Source organism: Rattus norvegicus, chromosome 18 (assembly GCF_036323735.1).
Source record: "Rattus norvegicus strain BN/NHsdMcwi chromosome 18, GRCr8, whole genome shotgun sequence".
In the NCBI taxonomy this organism is placed as follows: domain Eukaryota; kingdom Metazoa; phylum Chordata; class Mammalia; order Rodentia; family Muridae; genus Rattus; species Rattus norvegicus.
Window position 1 is genome coordinate 15654064 of NC_086036.1, and position 12103 is coordinate 15666166.

At 46.1% G+C, this 12103-nt stretch overlaps 1 protein-coding gene across 3 annotated transcripts in view; it reads right to left on the bottom strand.

Moving 5' to 3' along the window:
• The window catches only part of Ino80c (INO80 complex subunit C), a 98948-nt gene that overhangs the window by 556 nt on the left and 86289 nt on the right, over positions 1-12103 (bottom strand). For all 3 annotated transcript variants that reach the window (XM_063277257.1, XM_039096736.2, NM_001017446.1), the window contains 4 exons: positions 7995-8105; positions 6665-6776; positions 5701-5768; positions 1-1412 (listed from right to left, as the gene is read on the bottom strand). The exon at positions 1-1412 is cut by the window's left edge. In XM_063277257.1, the coding sequence (XP_063133327.1) occupies positions 1281-1412; positions 5701-5768; positions 6665-6776; positions 7995-8087 (405 nt within the window). In that variant the 5' untranslated portion in view covers positions 8088-8105 and the 3' untranslated portion in view covers positions 1-1280. The remainder of the gene's footprint in view (positions 1413-5700; positions 5769-6664; positions 6777-7994; positions 8106-12103) is intronic.

A 12103-nucleotide genomic window follows, 5' to 3' on the forward strand; every position in this document is an offset into this window, starting at 1 on the left:
AAGCACATTTGAAGTCTGGGTGGATACGTGCTTTAACTCGGGAGACATGGTGTAGTGATCTGAATGTAAAATATGTTGGAACAATTGGTGCCCGGTGTGGGTGGCAGGTTGGAAGGTTGTTGCAATGGTAGACCCTTTCTGGAGGGAGTGGGTCACTGGAGGGAGGCCTCGAGGTGTTACCGTCCAGTCTTACTTGTCTGTTCTGTGTCATAGCGGTGGATACAGTTCAGCCAGCTGCCTCCCACTCCTGCCGTCATGAGTCCCCACAGAGATGGGCATGTATTCCTTTTTGATGGGCATTTGGTCACTGCATGAAAAGTAACCACAGTGGCAAGAAACTCTTCCTCACCCCAGCTCTGCAAGGTGAGGAATCTCTAACATTCTGGTCACTTTAAGGTACACCTCGAAGCTTCTCTCTTATGGGGAAGACATGCAGCAGGTATCAGAAGGACTCACCTCAGAGCAGTCTTGATATCAGTGTGCTCGTAAGAAAAAAATACAATTTTTAAAAATTATATTATTTTTGTATATATGAGAGTTTGCCTGTGTGTATTTATGTACTCGCCTGGTGAAGTCAGAAGGGGGTATTGGATGCCTTGGAACTGGTGTTAGAGATAGCTGTGGGTCACCATGTGAGTGCTGGGAACCAAGCCTGGGTCCCCTGCAAAAGCAATGAGTGGTCTTAAAGGCTAAGTCTCCAAAAATCTGTTTTCTTCAACCTAGCTAAATACTTTTCCTTTTGAGAGCTGAATCTCTCCTTTGGCCCCTGGAAGCCAATGTCACAATTCACCATACAGCAGAGACAAATAAGTCACCAGCAGGCAGGCCATGATGGGTAAAGTCATTCAACTGCACAGCAGAAAACACACAGAAGCTTCTGACCCACGGAAAGACCAGCATGCTTGTTAGGCTCCAGAACAACCCAGGCCTGTGTGTCTTCACTGCACATTCTTTGAAAACGTTAGAGGAGAGTTCACAACTTGCAAACAAAATTCAGGGACTTGCTTGGGTTAATTTAAATGCATAATTTTACTACATGTTCTTATCAAACAATTTTTACATAAGGCAACAACTGAAGTATGATTTCATTCAACTAGGAAGGTCGCACTTGGAGAGGAAGAAAACAAACGAAAAACTCCTCACAGGAAAGCCAGGCGTTCTTCCCAAAGCCCAGAGTTGACATTTTCAGACTTTCAGTAGAAATGTTTGTTTCCATGAAACAAAGTCACAAGTGCAGTCCGCTTTCGAGGCTGTTCCCATCCCATCGCCATTTTCGAGACTCAGGGGACGATGCTTGTGGCTTTCCTCAGTGTCAGGTAACCTGTGACCACATCTGATGGCAGCCTGCGAATGTAGGAGAATTCCTCAACAGTGCTGAACCGCAACTTGCTCTGAGGGTCTGTGTAGTTGGCCTGGGTGAGAAATGGGAAGAGGGGAGGACATGAAGTTGTTGGTGGGGATATTTTAAGTGCAAACTTTAATCCTTTTCTACTTTCCTTGAAGTAAAATACATCCCCGTTCTGTTTCGCTGTCACCAGGAACACTAAGCAAAGACCCGTCCATCCCTCCAGACTTGAGAACCACACCAAGGGGCAGTCTGGAGGAAGAGGAAGCAGCCCCAGCAGCCCCTGGGACACTTCCTATCAGTGGTCACATGTCCCTGCCTTCTAACTCCCACCACTGCAGAGACTCCTGGCTGTGCCACCCCACGTCGCACCTCACTGCTAAGAAAGCAGTTGTATAAACAATGTTGAAGGCAGAGATCTTGTGGCACAGACAAAATGTTCACCAACAAGAGCTGGAACAGACTGGACCCAGGAGTCAACATGCCGTGCTCTGAATAGAAAGGAGTACGTCAAGTAACATCTCTGAGCCAGATAAGCAAAGGCTATTCCACCCTCCTCTGGATTCTGCTCCTCGAGACTGGAGGAAAACACAGGCTGCCTGGTTGAGAGGGACTCAGGGAATAGCTTTACCCCACTGTCCCAACTTTAGGATGACAGGTATGGTTTACAGTGCCCATATCCTCTGGAGCCACAAGACTTATCACAGCTTTGTAAAGAGTGTTTAATACAGATGTGACACACACCCGTGCCTTCCTCCTGTGCCCAAGGAAGATGAACTATACTGTTATCTAAAGAATAAAATGAAAATATTACATAGAGGATGAAAGTACCCTTTACCAACATCTTCTATCTCAAAGCCTTTTGTTTCTGCTGAGAAAGTCACTGTTAGCTTGGGACCCTTCCAGTCTTTTAAAATTTATGCCCTTACTAAATGAACCAAGCAGAGAAATTGCGCAGTGAGTGTGTGTACACATGTCTTCATAAACCACCACCGTAAAAGCCACACTGTTTGGTATCATCCAGTCAGGGATATACCCTAGAACTTCATCTGGGTTGTTACACACACATCTGGGGGCTCACAGGACAGCAGGAAGACACTGCAGCGGCAGACCTAAGAGTCACTCAGAAACATTTCTAAGTTCCTTGAACATCCTACTTCTCCAGGGAGCTACATAAAAGGCAAACTGCCAGGTCATAAGGGTTTGGTTTTGTTTTGTTTTTCTTAAGGAGAAAGGGTCAAATTGTCATTTAAGGGAGCTGCGTCAATGTCCTTTCTGCCCGTGAGCCAGTGTATGAACACACAGTTCCTTTACGTTCAGCTCTCAGTGAGGCTCGACACCTGCCTGCTCCTCTGCGTTTCCTCGGTTGCTGCTTAGCTCTGCCCTCTTTTCTTGAGGACTGTCTGTCAGTGGTTTGGCAGTAAGGTTCGTCATAGGTTCTGAATACCTTAAATCTTACATGCAGCTTGAAGTCATATTTTTCAAAACGATGGTATGCCTCTTCACCGGTGAAAGCCACTATACTAACTGCTTGCCATGGTTGAGGAGGAAGTGGACACACCGAGGGGCTAGCTTCCATGTTTGCCTATAAACCATGAGTCCAACTGCTCAGAATGGCAAAGGAGAGAGTACCATTTCAGGACATAACAATACTGGGACCACAGCAGCTCTCCTGCCTCAGGTAACCACTGAAGTAAGAGAAGCACAGACCAGAGGCAGCAAAAGACCAATGACCACACGGCAGTCACAGATACAATTCAGGAAGTCATTCTATTGAAAGCTGTGGGGTCAGACTGCTAGGTCGACATAGGCCACAACCCACGGACGAAAAGCCAGAAGGAGAATAAACCAAGAAATCCTTTAAATTTTTATTTCTTTAAAAAATAACTAAAGCAAGAACTAATGATAGTCTATTTTATGTTACCTAATAAGTAAACATGACAACTTAGAACAGAAGAATGTGCCAGAAAGAGATGAATTAGCACAAGAGCTTCATGTTCCAGACAAGCAGTGTAGCACTGAATATAAACTCAGACAATGGCGAGACGCATTAGGCCTGTAAGGACAGCCGTTCAGCTCTTTAATAACTAGCGATCTAAACGTCCAGTGAGCCAGGTACCCTCAGGAGGAAGTCCTGTGACACAGCTCCATTGCAGCGCATCCTATAAAGAGTTGGCCCAGCAGCCAGCTGTGGTGGCTCATGCCTTTAATCCCAGCACTTCTGAGGCTGAGGCAGGGGAATCATGAGGTATTCAAGACTAGCTAGAGAAGCACAAAAGACTACCCATCTCAAAACAACACAAGGAAACCTGAGACAAAGTTGTCAAAAACAAGGAAAATTTGGGAAACTGAAAGGACATTTATCCCCCCACCTCTCTCCCGTTCCTAACCTGCTTCCCCCTTCTCCCTCCCCCTTCTCTCTCCCCCCTCTCCCTCCCCACTCTCTGTTGGCAGTACTAGGGATCAAACCACCCTATGCACTGAGGCAAAGCTTTAGTACTGGGCTCTGCGTGGCCTCAAACTAAGAAAAGTGAAATAAACTGTGGAAATAATGCTATCCTTACTGGTTCGTAATCAGAACAAATGCACCATAGTCGTTTACAGAATGAGCTAAATCTGGAATCTGTGAGAACTTCCTCAGAAGAGCCTCTCAGCTTCACTGTAAGCTAAAGCGGTTCCAAAGTGTTTAAAAGTGCCCAATTAGACTGACAGGAGACCAAGGTAAGGCACACAGAGGAAACAGAGAAAACAGCTAAGGGAGGCAGATTAAACTTGCCTACATTAATGGCCACTGGAAACGTGAACACAGAAAGCTAGCACCTGGAGTCAGACTGTCAGAAGGGCACAAAGCGAGACCCTCTCTACAAGAAACTCACTCCAGATACAAAAATGCAGACTAAGGAAAACAAACAAACAAAAAACAACTGCATGGCAGTTAAGGCATGCAAACTTGTACAAAAAGAAAGCTGGAACGGTGTTCTAGTTCATACTGTGGTGCTATTCAAAAATTACCTGGATGCTTTATAAAGAAATGAGCGTTAAGGTGCTAGAGAGATGGCTCAATGGTTGGGAGCACCCGCAGGACACCCAACTCCAGGACGTCCTCAGAGGGTACCAGGCACACACATGGTGCCCATACACACATGCAGGCCAAACACTTTCACATATAAACTCTGTGTGTGTGTGTGTGTGTGTGTGTGTGTGTGTGTGTGTGTGTGTGTGTGATTTTTTTTTTTTAAGAAGAAAAAGGGCTTAGTAAGCTCTCAATATTGACATCCTGGTGAAGGCTTCACTTAGCTGCATTTCAACATGATGTGATAAAAACAGGCCAAGCACAGGAAAAGCATGTATATACAGACAGAAGGGAAAAAAGGGCTCTTTTCAGGACCTCTCCTGCAGAAACAGGTCCATTCCTATGAGATCCGACCTACATGTGACTCATCTTTAAGAAACATCATTAATTCACCAGGCCTACCTCTTTAGGCTCAACACCACATTCACACACCTTGACCCACGCATGTATCTATAGGAATTCAGACAGAAGCACACTCCAGAACAATGAAATGGACCAGGAGCTGACAGAGGAGATTAAGCGATAACAGAATAAGCGATTCTCCAAGTATAATGGATATAATTAATTTGTCCAGTTTGTGACACAGTTATCCTCACTAAACTGCAAAGCACATACATGACACGGGTGAAGTTTAGACGCAGTATGCCTTGTTTCTGTAATCAGCAGAAAAAGCCACATTTCAAATTTACTAGAGGTGGAGAAGGATGAAGCTGAGCTAGAGTTTCTCTCCAGGTTCTGCACCCAGAGTGGAGGCAGGCTCTCCATGCTCGAGAGTCAGCTTTTGCCTTGATCCCACACCAGCTCTGCTCATGCCTCTAAGGCATGAAGGGGTCACTGGAGGCAGGGGAAGACACAGGACTAAATCCACACAGTGCCACACGGACAGAGGGGCTCTTTTACATATGCTGGTTACACACACTGCTTCATTTGGGGAAGGTTTGTAAGTTTGTGCTTGTTCTCATTTAGAGATCTGTTCTACGGTGTTGGGCAGGCTACACAGGTCACTGAGCTGTAAAAGCAGCGCAGAATGTTTTTATTTAAACTACCACCAACTGTGTAATATGAGGAGAAACAGAAAGGCTGGCTCATTCATGTCGCATACAGTTAACCATCAGAGGGGGGAAAGGTGTAAAGTCTGCGTCTTACTGGAGCAATGGCCTCTCCAGTCTCCCACAGACACTCAGGTCACAGGATGAACTCCAGGCAGGGCCATCTGTCTAGAGAGACCTAACTGTGAAATCTTACATTTAATGCTGATATAGACGGACGCAATTATACTCACAAGAAGGCCAGAAACATCAGAATACTTCTTAGCTGGCTTAAAGGATGGAGGAGCATCAATACTAAAGTCTAAAAAGAAGAAAGAAAAGAGGAAAGATCACCAAGTAACCTTTGAGATATCCCAACCCCCCTCTTTTATTCTACGCTAATAAACGACAGCCCTGGAATGTCCCTTTGGGATTGCTTACAGGGCCTCTGGGGAGTAACCAGAGATATAAGGGAGGCGGCTCAAAAACTCATGTCATAGGCTAAGTGTGGCCTCAGCTACGTCCTGCCCTGCTACCAGAGACAAGCTCCTACAGAGGAACGCCAGGCTCATCTACCCACGGCTACTCCACAGGCTCCAACTAAGAGGAACTGGCAGGAATGATGAAAGGCCACACTGCCACTAACTGGATCTGCATAGCCAGACTCGGGCGGTCCACACCCAGATGACTAACTTGTCACCCTCTGAGTCAACCCCACGAAAGACGCAGCAGGGCAGGAGGTGGAGAGGTCTTGGAATCTAAAGTTTCCAATATGGTTGAGCAGAACATCGAATGGCTCGTGCCCAGGCCAGGGCATCCTACAGTAGGAGGAGCACGAGAGTGGCTGATACCTGCACGCTGAAGACCTTCCGATTCTCACTTTAGGTGGGCTACGTTGTTTGTGAAAACAAACTTAAGAGTAGATTTTTAAAACAAGAAGCCTGATAGAAACATCAGAATTATCACAGCAGGACCTACTTCTCCAGACTGAAATTTAAAATAACGACACTAAAAACTCCACACCCGTGACAGACAAGACTCAAACCGACTCAGTGGAAAGGGAATACACGGAGAGTAACCCTGGATGGGTGCCACTGTACGGCTCTCAGACTGAGAACGTTTCCCCGAAATAACACAAACACGAGCAAATAACGTAGGCTTGTTGTAAGGAAGTTCCCGTCTGCATTACAAACACAGGGAAGGCTCTAGACAGCTCACAGTTAGGATCGTTCAGTTGCCATGGCAACGCCCTTTCAGCAGCGAGGATCTGTTTGAGGTTCTTCCAGGTTCTATTCTTCTTGCCAGCTACTGCACCGCCATGGCCAGAGTGCTTGAATTAAAGGGGGGTTAGAAGAGACAAGTCAGTGGAGAGTCCTGACATCCTGGGGAGTCGTGACATTGTGATGCTGTGCCCATTAGGGCTGTCACCTCTCAGTCCATCAGTAACTCTCTCCGTGCCGCTGAGACCTTTCAAAGTATCTCACCACACTTTAATAATCTTTGTTTAAAAGGACATAGTTTTTAGGTATGGATGTTCCTATAATCCCAGCACTCAGGAGGTGGAAGCAGAAGAATCGGGAGTTTGAGGCCAGCCTGGGCTACAGGAGACCATTTCTCAAAAACAAACAAACAAACAAACAAACACCCCAAAAACTAAAATAAACAAGCAAACAGAAACAACCTAGCTTGGGGGCTCTTCAAACCCACAAGTTTGCTGGTGATGGAACAGAAGTTAATGGCTACTTTTCAGCATGCACACAGGAAAAGTTCTTTACGGGGTTCCATCTACTTGAATTCACTTATGACCTCCTTCCTTTAAAATAACTTTACCGCAAAGTTGGATTTAATCTCCAGACTACATCCCTAAAGGGTTCCCTTGGAGGGTGTGTCCCTGTGCCTCATAATCACTAGTGGTCCTGGAAAACTCAAACAAGCTTCAATCATGGTATGGCAAACCTTCTGGAAATTTCGTTCTGTGACATACAGACTAAAAGCGTGAAATGGAAAAGACTACTAACATACTTGTAGACCCTGGCTACAATAGATTGCCAAAACTCATCAATAAAAAAAAAAAATAAACCTTTAAAGTTATAATTTGTAACTGGTTACTTGATAGGACCCTCATGAATCAAAGGGATTTAAAGGGTTAGTGAGGAGTGCTTCTAGTTTAGTTGTATACTTCAAACTTCTTTTAAAATTATTTAAAACCAATAAAAAAAGCACAGGGAAACAATCATTGGAAAGATGCCTCCTCAAAGTTCTGTCTGTCCTCTGGGGGAATTCTGAAAGAGTACACTGGTACACTGGGAGGTCACAAAGGGCCTTTCCTGTCTAGTCCCACATCCCTCTTCCCCCAGCTGCCACCCCCTACCCCCTCTCCCTCTACTCCTCCACCCACCACTCCCATCTTCAACGTCCAAGGGAGAAGGTGGCAAATGGGACTGAGAGAGAGAGAGAGAGAGTACTCCAGAGCCACCTCAGGCCCAGCTAGCTCAGAGGCCAAGGGCAGCTGTTCACCCTGCATTTGTATACTACCTTATATACTTACCACAAAGTTGGGATCTTTAAATGGCAAAGGCTTGGCAGCTTTCTCCACAGGCCCTGAGCTTAACTCAGAGGATGCCATTTTACTCTCACTCATGGCTTCAATGCTGACACCCTTAAAATGGGGAGAAAAAAAGTCTTTGAAGCCAAGTGGGTTCCCCACTTCTGCTCTCCAGAAGACGGACATACAAGTGCACAGGGTTCCAGTAGGTAGGCTACCCTGGAGGCCAGGGAAAACTCTGTGTGAACAGAGGCCACTACAGACACCAGCAGGATCCCAGGGCCCACGCGTCCGGGCCTCTCAGCGCCAAGCTCAGGCATCTGTCCTACTCCGGCTGGGTCATTAGTTCTGACAAATGCTACAAAGGAGGTGAAACTGTACAGCTATCCTGTCTTACAGAAAACAGAGGGGCAGGGTCTACAGCAACACAACACACAACCTTTCAATAGAAACCCATCCCACAACACCAAATGATATAAAGTCCTTATATTGTGACGATCTTGTCGGCTATGCCTTGAAATACAAAGGCTAGCCTTAAGAGTCTGGACCTCGGGGCTGGGGATTTAGCTCAGTGGTAGAGCGCTTACCTAGGAAGCGCAAGGCCCTGGGTTCGGTCCCCAGCTCCGAAAAAAAGAACCAAAAAAAAAAAAAAAAAGAGTCTGGACCTCAAGGGTCTAATTTGGACAGAAAATCCAGGCTGGAGCTAATTTGAGGACTGCAGGACATGGGAATTCTGAGAAAGAGGAAGCTGGAGGGACGTGGGTCAGCAGGCTGCAACTGGAATGCAGTGAGCTGGTCTGCTTTAAAACAAACCTTTACACTAACAGCCCCTGGAGAAAAGCAGCAGAAGTAAGACATGTTGTCTGATTATAAATCAATTCCAAAACAAACCTTTTAGGAACAGAGGCACGGTTTTCACAGAGCCAAACGCATGTCAGGTATAAATATCATGAGTTTCTCAATATTGACACTGGTACAAGCCAAGCCTTTCCAGGCACAATGCACTGCCGCCATTCCAGAATATTCTCTTGTCCCTTCCTGGTCAAGCCCTTCCAGCTCCAAGGCCAACCACTGTTCTGATTCTTTTACATCACTTTTATCTCTTCCAGAACTCCTTCCAAGTGAACTCTGATTCTGTGTGGCTTGTACCTGGCCTCTTTACATCAGAATGAAGCTTTGACATCCTCACACGCCTTAGTAGTTCATCAATTTTCCTATTTCTCAGCAGACTAAAATTTATTACATGGATGTATTAAGACCTATTTATCCATTTTCTGCTGAGCACTTGTTTATTTTCAATTATAAATAGAGCTGCTCTGCATGCATGCCTGAGCACACACATGCATGCACGCACGAGCACACATGCAGCCATACACATGGAAATAAAGAAAGCTGTTGGCTAGTTTCTATTGTCAACTTGATACACATCACCTGGAAATGAGAAAATGACAATGAAGATTGTCTCATGATGAGTGACTGATGGGAAACTAGTGTCCCGTGAGTTCTGCAGCACTGAACCTAAGCAGGCAGGCCGGGGCTACATAAAAAGCTGCAGAGCAAGCCAGAGGGACAGCCGGCTGGGAAGCAGCAATCCTGCACATTAAGCTCCTGACTTGACTTCTCTCAGGATGGACTGGGACCTGTAAGTGAAAGCAGAAATGCTTTCCTACGAGTCACTTCTGTCAACACCAGTGTTGATCACAGACAGAAGTCAAACCAGTGCAGACATGGTGCTGCATGCCTTTGATCTCAGCATTTGGGAGGCAGAGGCAGGCAAATCTCTGTGTGCTTGAGGCCAGCCTGGTCTACACAACAAGTCTGATATATAAGCTATCTAGGGAGGTCCTGTCTCAAACAGATCAACCCCCAGAGAAAGCAAACCACAGTAATCGTCATGTTTCCATTTCTGTTGAGTATGTACGTAGGAGTAAAGTGACTGGATTCCTGAGAAAGTGCATATTTAATTTTATATGATGTGTGTGTGTGTGTGTGTGTGTTTATGTGCACCCTCTCCATGGGATCTGTGACAGGAACAGAAAACGGAGGACAGGGCTATTCATTGTCACAATAGTTCTTAGAAAGTCTCTCCCCAAACAACTTCCCAGACTCCTCTCCAGGGTCTGCCCGGGCCTGGACTCCTCTGCTGTGCTCTGTTCGCACCACTCCTCAGTGTACACAGCTCTCTGTCATCCTCAGTCACTCCAGTCTTCCCAGTATTATGCAGAACCTTAAGTCTTAAGAAATTCTCACTGAAATCTAGCTTGCATTTCTTTTTCTGTATTTGTGGACGTATGCCTGTTGCACATGTATTACTGAATTACTACCTCTACTCAGTGTGCCGTCTCACTGACCCTGAAATCTCTGTTTTAAGAGGCTGTGATCCAGGGCAAAAGAAGAAAAGAAGCTGCTAATTAAAAAGCAACTAGAGGCTCTCAGGAGACCGGCCAGTGCTAGGAGGAAAGAGGTCATTTGGTACAAACAGGATGAACTGCCAGGAAAGCAAAGGGATGCTAAAAGGAAAGAAACCAGGCCTCCAACTGTGTGTGGCAAGAGTACTGTGGACAGTGTGTGGCCAACTCTGCGCTCCATCCTCCAGGACAATGCAAGGTGTGGGCAGGAGGACAGTCCCCAGAGGATCCTGTGAGGAGCAGGCACTGTACCAAGTCAGTGTGGACCTGGCAGTCACAATGTTCTAGCAAGGAGAGGCCAGGCCACCAAAGCAAGTGCTTCTGCTGACAGTAATGGGGGTTTTAAGAGTGATCAGAAGGTTGCTGCTCCAGCAGCAGCCTACGTGAGAGTGGAGAAGGGAATGCAGGTTTGAGAATTGGCCGATGGTGGGGCACTTGTTGTATCACAGAGAAGCTACTGTTTCTCTAACAGTGGAGGCTTCTATGCCATCTCTAGTCAGACAAACCCCAGAGAGGTCATACAGGTTTCAGCTCGCCTTTCCTCCTCAACTCCTCTCCCATGCTACTCCACCCTTGTTCCTTTCATTCACAGTCTCTGTGAGACTCTGGTGTCAGTGGTGAGTCAGGATAACAGGGAGGCCTTTAGTCAGAGGAAAAAGTCATGTCTGTGATACTTTGCTGCAGTAAAATAGGATATAAGATGATCTACTCTTTCCACACGTGAAAGGACCATCAACACTGAGCGACTTCATGAGGTGGAAATCTCCAGCCCCGGGGACATGAAAGGCCCCATGGAGAAATGAGGAAGTATTGCCTAGAGCTAAGGGCTATGCCCTCTTCACATTACTGAAGGAGATGGTATAAGTTCCAGGGTAGAGAAACAGGCTTTGCTCTAACACACTGGAGGCAGCGAGGCCCAGGGGCCCCACCCACTTCTGTTGAAAGGTGGAATCCAAACGAATGGTTTCTGCCAACAGCAGCCCTCTTGACTGGGACTAAGACTTCAGGACAACCTTGCCTTCAGAGGACGGTGGTTTTTATTATCCTTAGGACTCAAACACAGTAACTTCTAATAGTAACCTAGACTAAGAAGCCCAGCCTGGGCTACACAGTGAATTTACAGTCAGCCTGGGCTATAAAGGAAGACTCTTCTCAAAAAATGTGGGGGTGGGGTGGGGTGGAGGGGGAAGAAGTTAACTCAGACTAGGTGTGGCACCGCATACTTTTAATACCAGGAATTCGGAGGCTGAGGCAGGAAGGGCTATACTGTGATTTCCAGGCCAACAATGTCTACATAGTAAGGAAGCCCTATTTCAAACAAACAAAACAAAATATGGTCCACAAAGAACAGGACATAGTAAAACATGTCTTTAATCTCAGCACTTCGAGGCAGGGGCAGGTGGATCTCTGGGAGTTCGAGGCTAGCCTGGTCTACATACCATCAGTTCCAGGTCCAGCACGGACATTGTTGAGAGTTTGTATCAAAAAACAAAAGTAAAAACAAACGAAAATACCTAAAAGAAAAAGAAAACCCCAAAAACTCATCTTAAGGCAGTGACTATAGTACTAGGTCTGGGCACAAGTGAATATTAGATCACATTAAGGACAGACGACAGGGGAAGACACAGAATGCAGCTCATAAAGACTCCAATCAAAAGTATACAATGGGGGTTGGGAATTTAGCTCAGTGGTAGAGCGCTTGCC